The sequence below is a fragment of the Rhinopithecus bieti genome, unplaced genomic scaffold, assembly GCF_001698545.2.
Source record: "Rhinopithecus bieti isolate Rb0 unplaced genomic scaffold, ASM169854v2 scaffold_14549, whole genome shotgun sequence".
Taxonomy (NCBI): Eukaryota; Metazoa; Chordata; class Mammalia; order Primates; family Cercopithecidae; genus Rhinopithecus; species Rhinopithecus bieti.
The window spans coordinates 1,541,379-1,566,184 of NW_016808027.1; the positions used below are offsets into that span (position 1 = coordinate 1,541,379).

A 24,806-nucleotide genomic window follows, 5' to 3' on the forward strand; every position below is an offset into this window, starting at 1 on the left:
AAAAAAAAAAAAAAAAAAAAAAATTCAGGATGGACAATTCTAAACTATTTCTATTGGGAAAATGTCATGTTTCCATTGCATCTGAGTGTCATTCATTCACTCAACAAATGTTTATTGAGCTCCTAGATGCTAACTGCATTAGGACAAGTAAATAACATACAAAAGGAGTTTACAATTAAGAAAACTAAACAAGCAGATCACAATCTTGTTGCTAGAATAGACGAAATACAGTATGTACAAGGCACCATCAATTTGTAAGATGAAAAGCTAAGAAAAGAATTTGTAAGATGAAAACTAAGAAAAGAATTATCAAGTATGACACAATACTTTATCACTTAGAATTCATTTTACATTTTTTATATAAAAAAGAATTCATTTTGTGTTTCTACAGAAGAAACAGCTCTTTTATACTTATATAGATTCCTTATATATTACTTATGGAGACATATATGTAACATACATAAATGAAAGCAGAATAAAAAACTTAAGGTACTCCTGACCATTTCTTCATAGTTCCACTCTCTTTTGAATCACTCGGACTAACACAGTTTTCTGTGCCTCACAAGAATATTGGTGATGGAATGTTTCATATAACTAAACACCAGTTCATATGCCAGCTTTCAATTATTTAGAGCTATCTGACTTTTTTTATTGTTTTGAGACAGGGTCTCCCTCTGTCATCCAGGCTGGAGTACAGTGTCACGATAATGGCTCACTGCAACCTCAACCTCCTAGGCTCAACTGATCCTCCCACCTCAGCCTCTCAAGTAGTTGTGACAATAGGTACACGCTACCATGCTTGGCTAATCTTTTAACTTTTTGTAGAGATGTGGTCTCACTATGTTGCCCAGGCTGGTCTCAAATTCCTGGGCTCAAGCAATCCTCCCACCTTGAACTCCAAAAGTGCTGGGATTACAAGTGTGAGCCACTACACCAGCCCTTACCTTTTTTTTTTTTTTTTTAGAGACAAGGTCTAGCTATGTTGCCCAGGCTGGTCTTGAACTCCTGAGCTCAAGCAATCCTCCCACCTCAGCCTCCCAAAGTGTTGGGATTACAGGCATGAACCATGGTGCCTGGCCTCAGCCTTACTTTTGACTCTCACTTTAGGAATATTGCTTAACCCACCCGATTGAACACCCATGCCTCCTCACAAGCATTCAGTTCTTAGTGGTTAAAAGAGCACTCCAGTTATATCTCTAAGAAGTTCTCAACACCTGTATGTTTTGTAAATTTTGATCCTGGTTTTGGTGTTCACTTATGTTCAGCCAATGAGAACCAAGTTAGAATTGTTATCTGACCAACAGCATTGTTAAGACACTATCTCCCAACGCTTTAGAAGGCTAAGGTGGGCAGATTCCTTGAGGTCAGGAGTTTGAGACCAGCCTGACCAACATGGTAAAACCCTGTCTCCACTAAAAATACAAAAATTAGCTGGGCGTGGTGGTGCACACCTGTAATCCCAGCTACTCGGGAGGCTGAGGCAGAAGGGTTGCTTGAACCTGTGAGGTGGAGGCTGCAGTGAACCGAGATCGTGCCACTGCACTCCAGCCTGGGTGACAGAGTGAGAACTCTATCTCAAAAAAAAAAAAAGACTTTATCATTTTAAATGTAAAAAAGAAATGTATCTTAGAATTCAGGAAATACAGTAAGCTTCCATTAGACAGTTTTCCAATTTAAATAATATTTCTACACATATATCATCTCATTTTCTCCTCAAAAACTCTATGAGGCTAGCATTATTATCTACATTTAAAAAAAAATAAAGTCAAGTTTGCACCAGTTAAGCGGTAAGTAGTAAAGCCAGGAAAACAAGCCTAGTTTGTTGATTTTAAAACCTACCTTCTTTCTACTTTAAGACAGTAGAAGTACAGAACTAACAGTATTGATACTGGGTTGGCAAACTACAGTCTATGGGAAATCCAGCCCACCACCTATTTTTGCATGGCCCAGGATCAGAGAGTGATCTTTACATTTCTAAAAGGTGGAGGGTAGGGTGAGGAGAGAGACTAATAATATGTGAAAATTAAGTGAAATTCAAATTTCAGTGTCCATAAACTGTTGTTAGAACACAGACACATTCAGTTATATATTGTCTGTGGCTGCTTTCACTCTACAACAGCAGAGCTGAGTAGCTGCAACAGAGACTAACATGGCCCTCAAAGTCTAAAATACTATCTGGCTTTTAACAGAAAATGTTTGCTGATTCCTGGTACAATGACAGGTGCCACCAAAGGACACAAAATAGAAAAATCAGTGCAAGCTGGACTGACCAGAAAAAGCTTCAGGACTTTATTTTAAATGAATGTGTGCTACGTGTCCATTAAATTAAATTTTACAAAAACATTTAACTGTGTTACAATAGAAAGCACAAAGAAACAAAGGTCCTTGTACTACAGGAGCTCCAAAGTTTACTGAGGAAACACACAAAAATCTGCATAAAATTATCTTCGATAAGTCTGACACAGTAAACAGTGAAAAAGCACAATACCAATGCACAAAAACTGATGAGTGGAGATGCCAAAATTGTTATACGTGCTCAGAGAAGAGAGAGCAAATGAATGAGCTAAAGTAGTCTGAAAGTGCTTCATGAGTTTTAAAGGATGGGTAGGACTTGCAAAAGTGAAGAAAATGGAAGGCACTGCCAGAAAAATAAACTTGGCAATTGTTAAGTGCAAGAAATACTTAGGAAATTAACACTGCTTAGGACATGACTTTGGAGCGCTATTAACACTAGCCTTTAATGGTAGACTGCTTGCTCTAGTCCCTAAACTTGGTGAAGGTGCTTGGAAAATAGTCTTCACTCTTAGAGAATAAGTGATAATTGGGCAAGGGCAGAAAAACTGAATACTATAAAATAAGACTAGTGTGAAAATAATTGCTAATTGACATTTGCTCTCTTATGATAATGAACTTGCTTTCAGGTTTGAGGAATCAAAGAGGAAGACATAAATTGTCAAATTTTGATAAAATAAAAGTAACAAGCCTGAATCTGTACGTAACATGAGACCTATTACAAGCCTATTACAAGACATATTAGAAGAGTTTCAACCACATAATTATTTTAAATCTCAAAGTAACATATTGTAAACACAATACATTTTACCTAAAAGCTGGTATTGAAATAGAGATTCTATTATTCTATGAAGTATAACCAATTTTAGGAAAAAGGCAGTATAGCCCTAGTTATACCACCTTAAGGCAACTGGTGGGGAAATAATGTTTTTCTTACAGAATGGGGTTAAATGGGCCAGGATTTGGGTTTCTCGTTCAGTTAGCACTAAAGTAGACAGCATTCTAGGCACCAACAAAATTCAGACACAATTCCTACCCATATGAACCTCAACAGTTTTGAGGAATAGACAGTTGACCAATAATTACAATTCAGAGAACTAAGCAGAATAGAGAATGTTCTTCTTGTCTACAATGTGATATGCCTACTAGGAGATAATGACCAAAACCAACAAAATTATATATCAAATCCCAAGGAAAGTCAGGAGAAAGGAGAGAAAGGAGAGAAAGGGGAGAAAGGGAAGGAGGAAAAACCTTCCTTGCCTAGAGAACAAGGAACAAGAAATGTAAGTTGTATGTTTTTACATGACTGTCTCAAATCTAAAGAGAAATAATACATCAACATCTAGGCTGCTTAAGTCTGTTAAGAGAGTTATTGATGAGTCATGAATGGGCACAGTAGCACTCTTAATCACTGTTGTCACAAATTCTGTCAAAGTCTAGGAGTCTAGTAGTGGAGGCTAAATACTGAAGTTTAATTGCAGTCAGCTATTTAAATCAAGGCACCACTGTTTTTAAAATGTCCTTATTAGCAGTACTTTGAAGAGAATGGAAAGAAAGCAACCACATGGCTGGCTGAGGGTTGTGGTAGGTCTGAAGTGATCCTTACTCCAAGGCATGCCATTAAGCAGCAGACTTCAGGATTCTAAAAACTACGTCATGAATCATGCTGTTAGAGAGCATCTACTCAAATCTTACTTTATGAAAGGAAACAACGAGGTGTTCATTACGTACCAAGCAGGGTTTTGAACAGTACCACTGAAGTATTCTCATTTTAAGGTTACTCAGAAATACTAAATAACTTGACCAGAGCCATTTTTGGTAGCACTGGAGCTTGGATTTGACTTTTTATTTTATAATTATTATTTTTAGAGATAGGCTCTCATTCTGTCTCCCAGGCTGGAGTGCAGTGGCACGATCACAGCACACTGCAACCTCAAACTCCCAGGCTCAAGTGATTCTCCCATCTCAGTCTCTCAAGTAGCTGGGACTAACAGGTGTGCACCACCATGCCTGATTGTTTTGTTTTGTTTTGTTTTAGTGGAGGCAAGTTTTTGCTATGTTGCCCAGGCTGGGGAACTTGGATTTAAACAAGCATGTCAGGTGCCGAAGTGTTCTTTCTTTCCATGATAATGAGGCCCAGGAAGAGAAAAATAACTGACCAGAGTCATACAAGTTGCTAGTGGCAGAGAGAGGATGTCTACTTAAACCTGGAAAAAGTCCATGGCCGGAAACACACACAGAAGCATATAGGAAAAGGACTGATAAGTAAACAACTTCAGTCTTCTGGTGTGGTTTGACATGATTGGAATTTTTAATATAATCTCTTATTCAGTCTTCAAAATATATTGGTAGAATGTACCTGAAACTGGTAATCAATGTTGTATTTGAAGAATATCTAAGTGTGTGGCCACCCTCTTAATGGAACTATTAATTAAACGTTTCTTCTCTTAAAAAAATAAAATAAAAACAAAACAAAACAAAAAATTATTTCATAGTTTGAAGGAAAAAGTCTTTTCCAAACAACTAGAGATGTTTTCTCAAATCTGACATCAAGTAGCATAACAAGGAAGGTTCATCAGGTTTAAAATAAAACAAAAGAGCAAACTACCCAATTTTGAAGATACAAGAAGAAATGGATCTGCTGGCAATAAGCAACAGTGGAAAAATGGACTTTTACTCAGAAGTTCTGAAATGAATGTCAAGGGGCTCAAATCTGGCAATAAGGGGCAGGGGAGTTGGGGGTGGGATTATTACTTCCTATACTTACACTGCAATGAAAACAGTAGGGAAGTTGAAATCAGAAGATTAGGCTTCTCTACTTGTTAACCTCAGGATTTGGGGCAGATGCTGTTTATTCTCCATTCCAGACATTACCTGCCCACTTCCCACTCTTTCTTCCCTAACAAAATTGTGATGCTTTTGTTTAAGCAGCTAGTGGAGATCTCTTGTTGTCTCTCCTACAGTCCAAGGGAATGAATCAAAATTGGTCTAAACCAGTCATAGTTAATCCCATTCCCTACTGCCAGTGATTGCTTTTAGGATGGTTATGCAAATAGTTCTGGACTAAAAGACTTAAGGAAAAAATCTGCTGGGGAGCTTGCATTTCTGGAAAAAAATTAAAAGACAAGCTTAGCTAGGAAAGGACTTTGGCCCCTGTTTCTTTTTATTTGTAAAGATAAGATAGAAGCAGAGTGGCAGCAGCCATCCTGCAACCATAAGATGACAAGCAAGAGAAGGAAAAGCCACCATTCTAAGGATGGCAAAAGAAAGGATGCAAAAAGCCTGGGTCCTGAATGAAATTGTTTAGCAATTGAATGAACCCTGGAACATCCTATCAATAATAAATATCCTTGTAGTTTAAACTACAGTAAACTGATAACAGCAAATTAGATTATTTCACATCAATATAATGTTGCTGATTTGGGGGCTTTTTGCAGATTTAATTGTATTTAAACAGTAAATCTATTGAGTTTTACAATTATTTAAGAGTACTATGGAATTTAAGTAACATTAGATTGAATATAACTTAGGTCAATACTTGGAATCTGAAATATATTTCCTTCAAAAGGGATTCACAAAATTGAAAGATACCATATTTCTTCAAGGAACATTCGACATCATAAAAATGTTTATTCTAAATTAATGTTTGTATTTAGTAATCCCAATAAAAATACTGTCAGAATTATTTTCTGGCACTAGTCTATGGGATTAGAAAGTTTATTTGTGAGGAAAGAAACAAGAGGAACGAGGAAAATCCTAAAAATGAATGAGGGGGAAACAACCTCTACCATCCATCAAAACATATTAATAAAGCCTCTAATTAAAAGTACAGTAGTGGCACAAGAAAGAAACTTCACAGACCCAGATCTATATAGAAATTTGGCATATGACAAAGGTGTCATTTTAATTACTGAGGAAGAATTTTTTTTTTTTTTTTTTTTGAGACCAAGTCTCACTCTGCGTCCCAGGCTGTAGTGCAGTGGCATGATCTTGGCTTACTGCAACCTTTGCTTCCCGGACTCAAATGATCCTCCCGAGTAGCTGGGACTACAGGCACACACCACCACACCCAGCTAAATTTTTGTGATTTTTGTAGAGAAGGGGTTTCACCATGTTGTCCAGGCTGGTCTCCAACTCCCAAGCTCAAGCGGTCCACACACCTCGGCCTCCCAAAGGGCTGGGATTACAGGCATGGACTACTGAGCCTGGCCAGGATTATTTCTTTATTGTAGTGAAATTTACATAACGGGTAAAGGACTAAAAAATTTAATAAATGATGTTAAAACAACTAGATAGCCTTTGCATAAAAATAAAATTTCTTCTGTTCTTCACTTTGCATATCAAGATAAACTTCAAATGGATTTTAAAAAAAATGGCCAGGCGCGGTGGCTTACGCCTATAATCCCAGCATTTTGGGAGGCTGAGGTGGGTGGATTACCTGAGGCCAGAAGTTCAAGACCAGCCTGGCCAAAATAATGAAACCCCATCTCAACTAAAAATACAAAAATTAGCTGGGTGTGGTGGTGCATGCCTGTAATCCCAGCTACTCAGGAGGCTGAAGCAGGAGAATTGCCTGAACCCAGGAAGTGGAGGTTGCAGCGGGCCGAAATCACGCCACTGCACTCCAGTCTGGGTGACAGAACAAGACTCTATCTCAAAAAAAAAAAAAAAAAAAAGGACACCTTACAGGCACCAGGAAAAAATATAAATGATTCCTTTATAACCTGAAAAAAGGAAAAGCCTCTCTGTGACTCAAGAGCCAGAAGCAATACATGCTGGGGGGAAGGGAGGATGCTAATGAGTAAGGAGTTTATGGGAGGATGAAAATGTTCTGCAATTAGTGGTGACAATTGTACAACCCAGTGAACATACTAAAAATCACTGAATTGTACTTTTAAAAGAATGAATTCTATAGCATATAAATTGTAACTTAATTTTTTAAAAATCTAATGAAAAAACTAAAAAACCCAGAAATACTGGGATTTGATTATTTTAGTAACTCAATCTGTGACCTTGAGCAAATCACTTCACTTTGGCCTTTACTTCCCCATCTGTGTGAATAGCTCATTAAAGCCTTCCTAAGAGGCCCGATAACCATAATAAATTTAAGAAGATGGATGAAAGACTATCTAATCAGATATGAATAAACATACAGCTCATGGGGACAAAAAAACTGATAACATAAGAAATTGAAAGGAGAGCTTCCACATAAACTATGAACCTTCTTCACAGTTCTCAATCTATAATTATCTACTAGCTATCATTCCTTAAGAGCTTATGTGTCAGGAACTATAAGTGCTTTTTATGTATTATCTTATTCTCACAGCACTCTAAGGTAAGCAGAAGTATTCTCATTTTAGAGATAAGAAAACAGACGATGAGAAGTTAAATGACTTGACCAATGTAAACACCTAAGTTGGGCTTCAAACTTAGATCTATGTCACTTCAAATACCAAACCCTTCAATGCACGCCATAAAAAGAATAATAGACCAAAAATATGAAGTCCTGGGTTTGAATGTTGTTCCTGCCACGTAATGATTCTGTGATCTTAGGCAAGTCAGTGAACATTTCAGTTTTCTCATTTATTAAAATATTAACTCCTGCCCTAGTTTACCTCATAGAATATAAAAAGGGATGACTATATATATGTCAGTTGAATCACTACAGAAGTGGGTATGCTAGCATACATCCTCAGTCCTACCTACTCAAGAGGATGAGGTGGGAAGACTGCGTGAGCCCCTGAGTTTGAGGCTGTAATGCACCAAGATCACACCTATGAAAAGCCACTGTACTTCAGCTTGGGCAACACAGCAAGACCCTATCTCTTACAAAAGAAAAAGAAAAAGGAATGTAAGAGATATAGAAAAGCTGTTTTTTTTTTTTTTTTTTTTTTGAGATGGAGTTTGGCTCTTGTTGCCCAGGCTGGAGTGCAATGGCGCGATCTCAGCTCACCGCAACCTCCGCCTCCTTGGTTCAAGCGATTTTCCTGCCTCAGCCTCCCAAGTAGCTGGGATTACAGGCATGTGCCACCACACCAGCTAATTTTGTATTTTTAGTAGAGACAGCATTTCTCTATGTTGGTCAGGCTGGTCTTGAACTCCCGACCGCAGATGATCCACCTACCTTGGCCTCCCAAAGTGCTGGGATTACAGGCATGAGCCACCACACCTGGCCGAAAAGTACAACTACTGATAAACCAAAAACATGCTGAATAATGAATGGATTTAATATTTTATAGTTCCTCTAATAGTAATAGTATATACGAAAGCAGTGACTTTCAAAAGATATTTCTCTCAAGCACACCAGGGGTGCAAAGCAAATAGGGATCTCAAATCTACTTTAGTCAGAGTAGCTCTAAAAGCTTGAATAAAGAAGTTCAAAACCACTACGTTTTTGGCAACATCCATTGGCATCTATTAAAAGGAACAGTGACACCAGGATTTCAGGCCTTACCCAGGAGAAAATATTGGTGTACTGAAAAGCGAATGGATTCTAGAGACTAAACTTAGATTGAATCCTGATTCTGCTACATACTAGTTGGGTGACTTTTAATCTCTGAGTCTGAATGTCTTTACCCATAATGCAGGAAAATCTTCACCCTGCAGGTCTGTGCACACATTAAATGACATAAAGTTACCATTACAATGTCTGGCACACAGTACTTACTTTAAAAATTGCTATTATTAAATTATCCAACGATACTTTGGATTACTAAATCTAATCTGAAAAACTGAATTATGAAAACTCACATGGCCAGGCGCAGTGGCTCAAGCCTGTAATCCCAGCACTTTGGGAGGCCAAGACGGGCAGATCACGAGGTCAGGAGATCGAGACCATCCTGGCTAACACAGTGAAACCCCATCTCTACTAAAAAATACAAAAAACTAGCCGGGCGAGGTGGCGGGCGCCTGTAGTCCCATCTACTCGGGAGGCTGAGGCAGGAGAGTGGCGTAAACCCGGGAGGCGGAGGTTGCAGTGAGCCGAGATCCGGCCACTGCACTCCAGCCTGGGTGACAGAGCGAGACTCCGTCTCAAAAACAAACAAACAAACAAACAAACTCACCAACTCAGAATATGCACCCTGAATATGCAAACATGCCTAAATAATGTTTAGTGAAATTGAAGGCAAGAGATCATGAAAAATAGTTGAAAGAGTAAGCCACACAAGAGACTATCAAGGGAACAGGACTAACTTGTGAGTAACAGATAGATAGAGTGGAAGAATAGAAGCTAAGAAAAAAGGAAGTAAGTATAAGGAGACATAAAGAATGCTTTGAAATTGGTGTGAGACTTCATAAACTACAACTGACTGAAGAAAAAGACTGAATCCTATATTATATGCAAAGGAATAAGATACACAACTCAAATTAAGTATTCCCAGATGACAATTATGACTTCAAAATACACAATGGGTCTCACAGTCAAGAGACCCAAGTCCTAGTCCTTAACAGCCCCACCGCTAAGCTTCTAGGGTGCTTTAGGAATATTTGAGTCTCAGTTCCCTCATTTATTAATACATTCCCTTACAGAATACAGGACTCTCTGAATATTCGGTTCCTCAACTACATGATGAAGTGGTGAAATGAGACCATGCCTATGCTCTCTTTCAGCTTTATGATGCTAAGGAGAAAGAGAACCTGTATTATTACTACCATGAGACTTAGATGAAGCCTGCTTATGTACCAATAAAGTAGAAAAGAAAAATAAGGGAAAATAAGCCATTTGAGGACCACACAAATATTCACCAATATAGGCTCTTCTCTTCACAATACTATCATACAGAAAGACCTTTCTAAAGAACTTTCTTTTGCAGGATAAGCAGTTACCCTAAACCAAGAAGACCAAAGCACCTATTTAAAAAGGATAAGTTGTCCAGGCATGGTAGCTCAATCCTATAATCCCAGTACTTTGGGAAGCCAAGTGGGGCAAATCACTTGAGGCCAGGAGTTCAAGACCAGCCTGGCCAACATGGTGAAATCCCATCTCTACTAAAAATACAAAAATTAGCCAGGCATGGTGGTGCACACCGGTAATCCCAGCTACTTGGGAGGCTGAGGCACATGAATCACTTGAACCCGGGAGGGGGAAGTTGCAGTGAGCCAAGATCGTGCCACTGCACTCCGGCCTGGGCAACACAGCGAGACTCTGTCCCTAAAAAAAATAAAATGAAAAGTAATACAAAATAAAAACGATGAATTACTAACAATTATACAATCTTCTAATCAGCAGATTTTCCTTTTATTTTCTCTCAGTATTTTCACCCAGTTCTTCAATCTTCAGAGAACTTGTTTTGACAAAATCAGAAGCTGAGCCCTAATTAAACTTATCTAAAGAATGTATAATTATTAAAAATCTGATTTTCTTATGTATTTGTATAGAAGAGTGCTGGTATACTGAAAAATCAAATTGTAGTTTAAGAAAGGCAGCAATGAAGATATATAACAACAACTGATGTTACATTAATATTAAACTCCAGGTTAATTTTCCCAAATAATGTTATGGGTCAGTTTCCAAATTCTCTTTATTCATGTTATAGTCCAACTTTTCGATCTTCCAAAGTCAAAATAATCTTCATTTTACTTTCTATGTAGCCTTCTACCTCCTCTATTGTGCGTCCATCTCTCTTATCTCCCCCTGCTAAGGTTTTCTCCTTTTTCTACTGTATATCATAGCAGGTCTCCACTTCAACTCTTAGTTTCCTTCCCTGGTTTTGCCAACTGTTCTTCCCATTCCTTTACCCCACTGTTTTATAGGATTCTCCTTTCTTTTCATCCCTAGGACTTACTGTCACAGGACTGCATCTCCTATTCTCGCTTGTTTTGATAAGTTTTTACACACATTACTTCTTCAGAACCTAAGGTTTCTCTTCTGTAGTCCTTTTTCAAAGAATATCTATCAATTCATCTCTAGAATCCCAAATACACTCGAGTCTTCATACCTAAGTATCCTTCCTACTCCTTTTCTCTTTACAGTCACTAATTCCCAGAATCCTGTCTGAAACTACAAATATCCCCTCAAAACCAAATGCCTATTCAATTGTCTCCGCTTTCCAACAATTATCCCATGTTCACCTCATTCTTTGTCCTCGGCCCAAGTATCCCCTAACCTGGCACAAGCCATTTAATGATCTAAAATTCCAAAGCCTATCTCTTCAACATGGCTCTTCTCTCTTTCCAGCAAACTATTTCCCTAACTCCCAATGCTTCACTAATTCAAAGTCTTAGGCCAGTACATCGCTTCCCTCAGATCTATTAGCCCAGCAAAAACTGATTGCCCAAATCTTCCTCTAAGCTTCCCAGACCTTACAACTGCAGCACTTCCATTCACCAAACCGTATTTATAGTCATTTCTCAATCTTTAGAGCCTATGGTCACTTTGTAAATTCTTCAGTCCTCTCCTTCTTCTCTCTCCCTTATCCTGTCCAGCTTCTCAGCACATTCCTATTACCCTTAACAATCTTCATGGCTATGTTCTCCACCTTACCTTAGGCCTACTCCCCAAACTTTCTCATTCTCCCTTAAGAGGCCTAATCTCACCTCTCATTCCCTGAATCTGTCTTTAGACCTCTGGGAATTATCTAGAATCGTCTGCTTCCTAGTGCTCCTCTTTCGTTCTCCAACCCTGTCCAACTCCCTCCGCTTTTCTAGTATCTAGTTCTCACAGTATAGATATTAGAACTTTTACAATATCCACTCCTTTCAAACCTTTCCTTAGTTGTTGCCTCAATTCCCCTCAACTTTTCTCTCAGTCATTCCCCATTTCCCTCCACCTTCCCTGGCCGATTTTCCTCCACCTTTGTCACCGTTCTACTCCCTTTTCTAAACCTCCTTCATTCTGGAGGTGATTCTCAGTTATGTTAGTCTCTCAGCTTCCCCAACCTTTGCCTCATTCCCCTCTCCCTCCAACAACATTATTTTTCCTCCAATTTCTATTGACTTGGCGCCTCCCCTAGTTCCCCAATCTGCCTTCTACTCCATCTAAATATCTCCAGGCCGCCGCCAACATTTTCTCCTATCGGTAGACTCCTTCCCCATGCCTCTCTGAACGCCCAGAGCCACCATTCTCCAATGGCCGGGGCCTGGCCCCCAGGTAGAAGGGGTATGGGTCACGTACCCCATTCGCATCTTGGCTCCACTCTGACTGCCCCCACTGCCGGGTAGAGGTGGGCGAGAGGGAAGGCGGCCGAGGTGCATGCTCTTTTCGAGGGCCGACATCAAGGAAAGGCTGCACGCACGTAGTCAAACAGTAGGCGAACCTTCGTCCCACGTTGAGTGTGGCCCAACCTGTCACGACTCGCTCCCCTAACGACGCCCTGTCGCCTTTGGACAGCACCCAGCTACCGGTAGCACAGCCTACCGCCCACCGGCTCTGCAAACTCCACCCACTCGCTTCAGCGCTTCCACCGGAAGTGCGCAACAGCCCTCGCACAAAGAAAGCTGGGTAACAGAGTCTGCGAACTCCGCAGTCTCCCAACTGGAAACCCGACAACTTTCACCGGAAAGAGGAGCGGTCTTCAGGGCAATGCACCCTGGGCAATGGAGTCCTCAACGGGCGTATCCCTATGCGCTTGCGCAGCTGTAGGCGCCCCCAGCCAACCCCGCAGAGGTATTGTAGCAAAGCATCCTGGGTATTGTAGTCTATTGGAGGGAAGGCGTCTTGGCGCCTTCTCTTCGCACTGTTTTCCGGAGACTGTTAGAGGAAGAGTGGCTTTTTCCTGCCTCCCAGGCTGCCCAGCGGCGCCGGTTGCCGGGGAACGCAGGCGCCGTGGGGAGGGATGGCGGGAGGCTACTGCTTAGGTGCTGGAGACAGAGTTGCGCTGATGAAGAAGAGCTCGGTCTCATCATGAGGCAACGAAAAGGCCAAGGGCCTGGGGGCAGCCGTGGGCGCAAAAAAAGAGGTAACCCGAGCAATCAAAGATTGAGGAAAGCGTTAACAGGGGAGCAGGGTGTAAGGAATTTTAGGGAGACCCACACCCCCGCTGGATAAACAAGAAAAGGGACGTAAGAAGGGAAATAGCCAGGGGACCAGAAGGTTAAAAGGAAGGGCAGTTGGCCCTCCAGAGAGTAGAAAGGAATTAGGGGCTGGGGTAGGGGCCACAAAGTGGTGATTAATGAGATGAAGGTTACCGGTGGGATGACTGTAGAGGAGAAGAACAAACAATAATAGGATTGGTTTTGATAACGAAGTGAAATGTATGTGTGCGTGTAGCTTTAGAGGTCCTCAGGGACAGGAAGAAACATAAATTGGCAAAGAGATGATACCATTTCTTGTGTGATTGTGGACAAGAATCACGTTTTATACATTACTGAATGACGAAGGATTAGTACAAAGCAGGACTTGGTAAATGTTTGTTGAATGAATGAAGCATGAAGCGCTGGCTATGAGCAGGAGTTGGGAAAAAAATAATTGTAGAGTATAGAGCGGGGAAGAGTGGGGAATGACAGGTGTGATAGGATTGAAGTGGGGATAAGGGCATGAAGTTCTCCTGAAAGACCTGAGATCGTGAAAGAGTGTACAGCAGAGAGTCCTCATCAGGTTAGCAGCTCAAGGAGACACAGGCTCACCGAGTAGGGGATGTTAGCTGCAGTGAGAACAGTCAAACTAGGAACCGAGGGCAGATCAGGAAACTGGATATTGAATCTCTACAAGACTGCCTCGAAGGAAAAAGGACAGTGGGTGAACCTGCCCTTTTGCATCGTAGGCAGTTTAGTGAGAAAAGAAGTATTGGTTCGGAGCAGTGATCGGACATTAGGCCATTGGGTTGAGGACTGAAGCTACAATCTGGGAACTACTCTTATCCAAGCTGTTTAAAGATAACTAAGGCAGTTTTGAGGTAGTGACTTTCCTGCCACGAAAGATGGGAGGATCTGAGACTGAAGCATACTAGTGCTCCCTGTGTCAAACCAGTTAAGCATGTTTGGTTGATAAGCGGAAAGTCAAAGTAGAAATAATATAGTATAGAACAGAATATACTTTTTTTGCTATACCATTTCCATAGTAGAAATATATACACAATCGTGTATAATTTTTATGTTGAAACTATCCGTAAGGATTATGGTGGGTCTTTTCTCCACTATGGAGGGCAGAGGAGGTGTTTGCATTAGAAGTCCAAATAATTAGTCCTGATACATTCCATATATTTTCTTCGTTGAGGCATAACCACTCCTCAAAGAAAAGTCAAAGGAAAAAAAAGGTATACATAATGCATGAATGGTTTCTTAAATTTCCTCTAAATCTTCTTGAAAATGTACTATGAATGGAAGACAGTCAGGGTCATTAAAGGAAAATTTTATAGAAAGTCATGATTAATTGCTTTGTTTACACTTTAATGTCTCTATGAAATCCAATAAATACTAAAGCCAATAAATATATGAACCCAGCACTGTGTTAAAAATAGTGGCAGAATCTGAAGATTAGATAGTCTGTGTCCTCACTGAGTGTGTGATCTCGGCAGGAAAGAAAAGTTACAGACAATTTAAGATGTTCTTCATTGAAATGCTGAGTTGTATGATATAGTCTAAATCGTTTGTGAGTGAAGGGAGTTGTTACTGTTTTATAGTTAGTGTTTTTTTAAAAAAAAAAAGTTAAAGTTTACATATCTTAAAAACCATAGATGTTGCAATATTTAAAACAACTGTACTTGTAAAATTTGAACCATACTTAGAAAATTTCAGCTACTTCTGATATTTGTATTTTTCAAATAGTAACTCTAAAGAAAAGTTTATATTAGTGTGTCTTTGTTGGTATGTTCTTTACTTAGAGTAACTCAAATCAAACCTTAAATACTAATTAGTTATCAGGGTGACTTACATGACCAGGTAGATTATTCCGTGGTCTGATTTGATAGTTACTTCTCATGTGTTAGAATAATGGGTAGGATAAACCTTTTTTCTAAATGATGATAAATTGCTGAACTTAAGACTAAAATGTTTTGTTTGTTTTCATTCAAAAAGCGTATTATATGTTTTCTATATTTAGTCTAAATTTTGATTCCATTTTCTTGGATTCCTCTACAGGTCTAAGTGACATTTCTCCGTCTACAAGCCTGCCACCTCTGGTTGAAGGCCAGCTACGCTGCTTTCTAAAACTTACTATTAATAGAGTCATATGGAAGATTGCAAAGCCTCCCACTTGTGTACTGGTCCGAGTGAGATGGTGGGGAGAAACATCAGATGGAACCCTCTTTTGTCCCAGGGATGCATTGCAGACTGAACCAAAAGCTGTGAGAACAACTACACGTTATGCTATTCGTTGTGGTCCAAAACAGTTTACCTCTTATCTCACAGGTATGTTATTGTTTTATCATTGCACCTGCGGACATAATACAAAGCATGTGGTTATATTGTCAGCAATAAGTGTTATTGTGTACCTAGCATATATGGGCATTCTTAATTATTGAAGAGTCAAAGAGTTTTTATAGTAGAGATTTTTCTTTGTAAATTTATTGAGTGTTACTGTGTGCCAGCAGTTTTGAAATGTATTGCTTCTAATCCTTACAATAACCCTGAAAGATAGGTATTGTCTGTGTTTTATAGACAATGAAACAAGTTTGGAGGGATGAAATGAATAGTTTCTGAGGTCACAAAGTTGATAAATCACTGAATTAGGATTTGAACCCACTTCTGTCTGTCACCAAAACTCATGCTCTTTTCACTACACCATGCTTTTTTAGGTAATAACTGTAGTCTCAACTCTGGGGTTTACGTTATACTCAAGGAAAGAGGATATAGATGTAAAATTTACCAATAGTATAAGATAATACATACTAAATGCCAAATGAATGGTTTAGGGAGTTAGTATTACAGATGTTCAGAGATGGAAAGCATCCCTCTGTAGGGAACCAGAAGCCAAGATGTCTTCATTTTTGTACAAGGAAAGTATTCTGAGTGTACTATGTTATTTCTTCATTCAGGTCAAGCTTTCACATAAATACGTTTTGGGTGATGGGGTTATTTATCAAATCAATTCAGTTGAAGTCAATAAAATTCGAGTATTTATCATGTAAACATTGTTGGGCTCAGAATATTGGAGAGCCAGGGGTGAGTTAAAGATTAACTTGTCCTTGAGTAACTTACATTCCCTCGAGAAAAAATTTTTGAAACATCAACATGTAAAGAACAAATGCTGTAATTCAATCATTCAAAAAATATATTTAGCACATGCTAGACATTGTTTAAGGCACTGTGGGGTTTACAAAAAATCCAAAAAATTAATCAGAATGATACAGAACTCTAACTTCACAAAAAAGTTTAGTTATTAATAGTAGGTTAAATGCAATAAATGCGATTAAAAATATTCATAAATAATCTTGCTACTGTAAACTTAAAACTTAAATCCTCAGGTAGTATTTTTATGTAATGTAACAAATGAGGAGTGATTAGAAATTTAATAAGAGACAAGGAATTTATTAATATGGTAATCAACAGGTCAGACATTTATTTGAACATCTTATGGTATACTAGTGCACTGGATTTGGCATCCGAACATTTACATTGGTGTTACCAACTATGTGATTTTGGGAAAGTCTCTTTCCATTTCTGATTCCTGTTTCCCCGTCTGTAAAATGGGATCATATAGTTGCCCTTCCATTTTCTAGGTATTTTCACAAAGAAGCAACCTGGTTGAAGTCTAGACAGTCTAGAGTTTGAACTCTGGTTTCAGGACTAGATTGTTAGGTGATGCTGAGAGGTTCCTTAGCATCTTGGGGCCCCAGTTTCCTATTAGTTAATTGGGGAAAATGGCACTTATTTGTCAGGAATTATTGTGAATACTAAATGAAAAAAATGTTTGTAAAGTGATTGATCTAGTAGCTGACACATTGTAGGTACAAGTCTTACAAAAATATTAAGACTCAGGCAGTGTGTACAGAGATTTAAGATGTATTCCCTGCCCAAAAGGAACTTAAAGATCAGTTGAAAACAAAACTGACATACATGAAACAGTAGTGAGCAATGCCAGACAGTGTCTGATTACTTGATACATATAGTAATATCATATGAATATTCTAGGAAGTTAATAAGGACTAATCTTATTAGGAAGCCAGAATCCTGCTTCTACTCTATGCTCTTGCTGTTTGACTTTGAGCAAGCCATTTCATCTTCTTGGGCCTTAATTTTCCCACCAGTAAATTGAAAGAGTTAAACATCAAATGTGCCAGCACCCAAATTTCATGATTCTAGTTAAGAAAGAAGGCCATGGAAAGGTAGAATTTCAACAGGAGACACGAGGTGAACCTTATAAGTGACAGTCCAACTGTAAACATGACATGTTTTTGTTGTTGTTGTTGTTGTTGTTGTTGTTTTGAAACGGAGTCTTGCTCTGTTGCCCAGGCTGGAGTGCAGTGGTGCAATCTTGTCTCACTGCAAGCTCCGCCTCCCGGGTTCAGGCCATTCTCCTGCCTCAGCCTCCCGAGTAGCTGGGGACTACAGGCTCCTGCCACCACACCCGGCTAATTTTTTTGTATTTTTAGTAGAGATGGGGTTTCACCGTGTTAGCCAGGATGGTCTCGATCTCCTGACCTCATGATCTGCTCGCCTTGGCCTCCTGAAATTCTGGGATTACAGGCGTAAGCCACCACACCTGGCTGACATGACATGTTTTTTAGAAAATGAAGCAATAAGAGACTGAATGTGGTGGCTCACGCCTGTAATCTCAACACTTTGGGAGGCTGAGGCAGGAAGATCACTTGAGGCCAAGAGTTCGAGACCGGCCTGGGCAAAACCCTGTTTCTACAAAAAAATTACATTCCACATGCATAGCAAAACCCTGTTTCTACAAAAAAAAATTTTTTTTAATTAGCTGGGCATGGTGGTGCACACCTGTAGGCCCAGCTATTTGGGAGGCTGAGGTGAGAGAAATCACTTGAGCCCAGGAAGTCAAGGCTGTGGTGAGCCATGTTCGTGCCGCTGTACTCCAGCCTGGGTGACAGAGTGAAACCCTGTTTCTAAAAAAGAAAGAAAACAACAGAAAATGAAGAGATAAGACATCAGTTCACAAAAGTGTGTGCTCTAACCAAAAACTTGGAAAAAATGTGCTATTTCTTAACCTGTGTGGTAGGTATTCGTGTTATTATTATTATTTTATTTACTCTTTTGTGTACATATTTAACTTAAAATAATATAAAATGCAAAAAGTAAAGTAATGAATATGTTGTCACATATTAGCATGAACCATATTTTTTTCTCAAGCCATTTTTATTACACTCAAGATATTAAGACAAGTACAAAATAACCTTGTAATTAGGATACTGTATGAGTCAAAAAAGGAGAAGTCCCTACTGTATAAAGAGATTTACAAATGAGTGAAATATATAGGCTGTACCAGTATTAACATTTGAAATGAAATGGGGTTGCTCTTTTTTTCTAGGCTGGAGAGAGGTGGTAAGAACGATTATGTGAGTTCCTCAGATAAAAATAACATATAAAAAAAGAAGGGGAAATGTATCGCATCTTACAGTGTTTCAAATACTTTCAAATCTATCATCTTATTTGATGTATAGATCATTTTATTTATTTCTTCGTATCTATTTTATTTTATTTTTGAGAAAGGTCTCTCTCCGTCAGCCAGGCTGGAGTGCAGTGATGCGAGCACAGTTCACTGTAGCCTCAACCTCCTGGGTTCAAGTAATCTTCCCACCTCAGCCTCCTGAGTAGCTGGGAATATAAGCAGATGCCACGACATTCAGCTAATTTTTGTATTTTTTGTGGAGATGAGGTCTCACTGTTGTTGCCCAGGCTGGTGTCAAATTTCTCTACTCAAGCAATCCTCCTGCCTTGGCTTCCCAAAGTGCTGGGATTACAGGCAAGCCACCATGCCTGACCACTTTCTTCATATCTATTTTACCTTATTCTAAACAGAAGTTAAGGCAACTACAAAAACATGTTAGGTACAGATTTCTGTTTAATTAATGAGAAAATCTTTATATTTTAAATCTTCATAACTTTTTGTTTACAGAAAGTGAAAATACAATAGGAGAAATAAGATAGAGCCTCTGCAGAGCGCTAGAAAGCATGCTCTGGGCCCTGTACATTTGCAGTGGGTATTATCCTGATTTTCTGAGTGATGAATTTGAGGTTCAAAGAGTTAAAAGTGACTAACCCAAGGTTACCCTGGCACCAACCCTAAATTCAGGGAGGCACTTAACTCCAAAATTATTAATACTTCTATTATATCATACTGCCTTAGAAAATAGAAGGATTATAGGGTTCTGAGATATGCCTCATACTCTTACATCTTTCTTCCTTTACCCTTTGTTCTGTTGCAGAAAATAGAAGCCATGAAAATGTTTGGAGCATGGAACAACTAGAGTAGAAACTGAGAAAATTACGGCTGCACTACATGATTTTTACCTCTCTTTAATCAGATAGGATTCAGTTAGTTGGAATGTGAAAGACAAATGGGAGTAGGAATAGTGCTGAACAACAGGGGTTCTAATTCCACAACAAATGAAGTATAAAGGTCAGAAGTCTATTAAGAATTAAGCTTTTTGTCCTAGAAGTGATGAATAGTGTAGTGGACTTATAATTAAGCATAGTGGACTTATAGTTGGATAGAAATGAGTTTTAGCCCAGTTCTGTCAATTTAAAGCTGGGTGAACTTAGGAATATACATGACGTTGCAGAGCCTCTTTTATCCCCAAATGAAGACAGAAACACCTGTATCATAGGGTTGTTAAGAGAATTAACGAGACGTGGAAGAGCCTGGCTGTTAGTAAATACCCAATGAATAAATGTTAGTCCATTTCCCTTATTCTATGTGTGTATACCATTTTATAGTCTACAAAGCACTTTTATATTTATTTGCTCATATGACTTTCAGATAACCCCATGAGTAGCGTATTAGTCCATTCTCATGCTGCTATAAAGACTTACCTGAGGCCGGGCGCGGTGGCTCAAGCCTGTAATCCCAGCACTTTGGGAGGCCGAGACGGGCAGATCACGAGGTCAAGAGTTCGAGACCATCCTGGCAAACACGGTGAAACCTCGTCTCTACTAAAAAATACAAAAAAAAACTAGCCGGGCGAGGTGGTGGCACCTGTAGTCCCAGCTACTCGGGAGGCTGAGGCAGGAGAATGGCATAAACCCGGGAGGCGGAGCTTGCAGTGAGCTGAGATCCGGCCACTGCACTCCAGCCTGGGCGACAGAGCGAGACTCCGTCTCAAAAAAAAAAAAAGACTTACCTGAAACTGGGTAATTTGTAAAAGAAAGATGTTTAATTGACTCACAGGTCCACATGGCTAGGGAGGCCTCAGGAAACTTACAGTCATGGCAGAAGGGTAAGCAAACATGTCCTTCACATGGCAGCAGGAGAGAAAAATGAGTGCCCAGCAAAGCGGGAAGCCCCTTATAAAACCATCAGAGCTCATGAGAACTAACCTACTATCATGAAAACAGGATGGGGAGAACCGCCCCTGTGATGCAGTTATCTCCCCCTGGTCTCCCATGACATGTGGGGATTATGGGAGTTACAATTCAAGATGAGATTTGGGTGGGGACACAGCCAAACCATATCAAGTTGTTACACAGAGACTATGATATGTCAAGTAATTTGCCTAAAGTCATTTAACAACCATTCAGCAACTACCATGTGGGAAGACGCTGTACTAGTGTTCTGCTTGCAGTAACCCCAGTTCCTCACACAGCAGTGATGTAAATGTTATGAGCCTACTTTACAGACAACGATGGCTTATACAGAAATAGCTTGTGAATATTGCAGTCAGAACACAATCACAGGTCTTCTAATAATAATTCCTACATGCTTTTCACTACAGTATTGAACAAATGGTGAAAACGAACCATTTTCTCAACTTTGGTTAAGAAAATAGTCAGAAGTTAAACTGTTCTGAAATGATCTTAGATTCCATATGCATACATTATATTTCTTCTCCTCTGGGCATGAAGGTATTAGTCTTAAGTGACTAGTTAAAGACTATAGTCGAGAAGTTTATTTTCATTTCTCTTGGTTCCAAGTGCTCTCAATAGCTCAGTGCTCCAGATAACCCAAGAGTATGCAATTAGATACTCCTGGGAGGCAGGGACCAACCCTTGCAGCTATGCAAGGGCAATCCTTTGTCCAATTCAAAACTAGAAATGATGGGAATGAAAACTGAGATTTGTTGCTCTGTGTGTCAAAACCAAAGCCTGAGTTCTCAGCAAATACATTTATCAATACTCTTTTAAGGGTATTTTTCTTATCAAATACTTGCTATGCTAAATATTTTTGTTCAGTTGATTTATTTTTTCCTCAGTGTGTGGTATTTGTCATTCTTCTCTAAATCTTTATTCTTTTGATCTTGGGTTCATACTCCTCTACGCCCAGAATGGTATGATAAGTGATTATTTGAAATTAAAATAATTTCTTAAGTTGAATTACTTTGCCCAGATCGTTAATTGTTATCTCTGTTGTAGTTTTTAAATCAGTTGTATTTTCTATCAGTTGTATCACTTTTTTTTATTAGGAAATACATGCACATGGTAAAACATTTTAAAGGTATGAAAGGTTACCAGTCTCTTGTGTGTCTTTACACAAGAATATATTTACTTATAAAATATATTCTATACTAATAAAAGCTTCTTTGCATAATTCCTTTTATTTACACAAATTATATATATATATAGTTAGCACTTTTTTTCTACTTAGCAATTCATCTTGGATGTTGTTCCGTTATCAGTATAGATAGAGCTACTTATATTCTTTTTATTACTTTATTTTTCACCATTTTGCTGTTGTAAATGCAGTTTATTTAATATTCTGGTACATAGATCAATTTACAATTTGTAAAATAAAGTTTAAGGAGTAGGCTTGCTTTAGTGGCTCATACTTGTAATCCCAGCGCTTTGGGAGGCCAAGGTCAGAGGGATCACTTGAGGCCAGGAGTTTGAGATCAGCCTGGGCAACACAGTGAGACCTTGTCTCTATAAAAATTTTAAAAATTACCCAGTATGGTGGTGTGTGCCTCTAGTCTCAGCTACTTGTGAGACTAGGACAGGAGGATCGCTTGAGTCCAGGAGTTCGAGGTTGCAGTGAACTATGATTGTGCCAGTGTACTCCAGCCTGGGTGACAGAGGGACCCTGTCTCAAGAAAAAAAAAAAAAAAAAAAACAGAGTAGAATTGCATGGAAAAAGGATATGTGCTTTTCTACTTTTTTATGTTATTACTGAATTGCTTTCTGGTTAGCCATCCTATTAGCAACATATTAAAGTACCTAATTTCCCTCACTTTCACCAATGCAATGGTGTTACCCAACATAAAATATTTTTTTCAAGTTAAAAAGCTTTTCTGCATATACCCCTCTACGCACTTCTTAAAAAAGAAAATAAAAGTAAATGAAAAATATCCGTGTTGTAATTGTTTCTGATTAGATATGGCTGTGCTGGTGCTGGAAGTAATCACCAAACTTGACCATCTTCCAATTGGTAGAGTTCAGATCAATGGACTAGCTCAGCTTTCTCCAACCCATCAAATCAATGGATTTTTTACCATTGTTTCATCAACATCTAAGAAACTTGGAGAACTCCAGGTAAAAATATATTTTAATTATTTGCTGCATAGAATAAGCTTTTTGGGCAGAAATAGTTGAGTCTATTTGTAGAATAGATAGGTCCATGGCTCCTGTATATCATGCTAGTTTCCACCTCATGCCTTTGCTCATGTTTTTACCCAGTAGACCTACTTTTGTTTCCCACTTATCCAAATCCTCTAGTGCCTTAGTGCCATCTCAAGTTCCGAGAGACCTTCACACCTCCTACTGCATTCATTCTTCTTGTGCTCTTTTTTACATTCATAAAAGCATTAATTATATAATCCTTGTTCAGTTATAATTCTACATAGTTTCCAAAATAGTTTATTAGTAGGCTCTCTTTAATTCCTCTTACTTTTAGTTTGTAGATTCCCCGAGAGGCAAGCCTTTGTTTTCTGCTTTCTTTGTTTTTCCCATAGCTCATAATATAGTACCGAAAATAATTGCTTGTTTGACTCATGTAAGTGGTATCTTTGATGTATTCATTTATTGATTCAGCTTACTTTGTAAATTTTATTTCTAATTAACACATAATGCACATATTTTTAGAGTACAATGTGATGTTTAGATACATGTATACATTGTGTAAGGATCAAATCAGGGTAATTAGCATATCCATCATCTCAAACTTGTATTATTTTTCTTTGTGGTGAGTCCTCTCTTCTGGCTATTTTGAAATATACAATTCGTTGGTGTTAACTGTATTCACCCAACTGTACAATAGAACACCAGAATTTATTCCTCCTGTCTGTACCATAGTACCCATTGACCACCCTCTCCCCATCCTCCCTCCCTGTTACCTTCCCTAATCTTTGTTAACCACTATTCTGCTCTGCTTGTATGAGATCTACTTTCTTTAGATTCTATATGAGTGAGATCATGCAGTATAATATTTGTCCTTCTGTTCCTGGCTTATTTCATTTAACATAATGTCTTCCAGGTTCATCCATGTTGTCACAAATGGCAGGATTTCATTCTTTTTTTATTGTAAATAGTATTCCATTGTGTATATATACATTTTTAAAAATCCATTGATTGGTCGATGAATGCTTAGGTTGATTCCACATCTTGGCTATTGTGAATAGTGCTGTGATAAACAGAGTATCGGTATCTCATTGACATACTGATTTTATTTCCTTTGAATATACAGTCATGCATTACTACTAATGATGGGGATGTATTTTGAGAAATGTGTCCTCAGGCAATTTCATCCTTATGCAAACATCATAGAGTGTAATGACACAAGCCTAAATGGTATAGCCTACTATACACCTAGGCTTAGGGTATAGCCTATTGCTTCTAGGCTACAAACCTATATAGCATGTTACTATACTGAATACTGTTGTAACACAATGAAGACCGTTATAACACAATGGTAAGAATTTGCATATCTAAGCATATCTAAACATAGAAAAAGTACATAAAAATAACAGTGTAAAAGTTAAAAGATAGCAGTATAAAAGATGAAATAACAGTATAAAAGATAAAAGATATATACCTATATAGAGCAGTTATGGATAGAGCTTACAGGACTAGAAGTTGCTCTGGGTGAGTCAGTGAGTAAGTGGTGAGTGAATGTGAAGGCCTAGGACATTACCATATACTACTGTAGACTTTATAAACACTGTACACTTAGAAGACTACGCTAAATTTACAAAACAATGTTGTTCTTTGATAATAAATTAACCTTAGCTTACTTTAACTTTTTTTACTTTATAAACTTTTAATTTTTTTTAACTTTTTGAATCTTTTGTAATAACACTTAAAACACAAACACATTTTACAGGTATGCAAAATATTTTTTGTATCCTGATTCTATAAGCTTTTTTCCATTTTCAAATGTTTTAACTTTTAAACATTTTTGTTAAAAACTGAGACACAAACACACACATTAACCTAAGCCTACACGGGGTCAGGATCATCACTATCACTGTCTTCCACCTCCATATCTTGTCCCACTGGAAGGTCTTACTTAGGGTCAGTCACACACATGG

The 24,806-nt window shown here is 38.6% G+C and overlaps 2 protein-coding genes across 3 annotated transcripts in view; one reads left to right on the plus strand and one right to left on the minus strand.

Annotated features, from left to right (window-relative positions):
* Positions 1-12,941, minus strand: part of PPME1 (protein phosphatase methylesterase 1) — an 83,354-nt gene extending 70,413 nt beyond the window's left edge. The window contains exon 1 of one of the 2 annotated variants that reach the window (XM_017885234.1): positions 12,407-12,866. In XM_017885234.1, coding sequence (XP_017740723.1) covers positions 12,407-12,507 — 101 coding nt within the window. In that variant the 5' untranslated portion in view covers positions 12,508-12,866. Of the gene's footprint in view, positions 1-12,406 lie in introns of both variants that reach the window. The other variant, XM_017885233.1, reaches the window with a different exon arrangement.
* Positions 12,942-12,990: 49 nt separating this feature from the next.
* C2CD3 (C2 domain containing 3 centriole elongation regulator) overlaps positions 12,991-24,806 on the plus strand; it is a 159,882-nt gene continuing 148,066 nt past the window's right edge. Inside the window, 3 exon segments of the mRNA XM_017885241.1 lie at positions 12,991-13,190; positions 15,310-15,579; positions 22,655-22,812. Coding sequence (XP_017740730.1) covers positions 13,136-13,190; positions 15,310-15,579; positions 22,655-22,812 — 483 coding nt within the window. The 5' untranslated portion in view covers positions 12,991-13,135.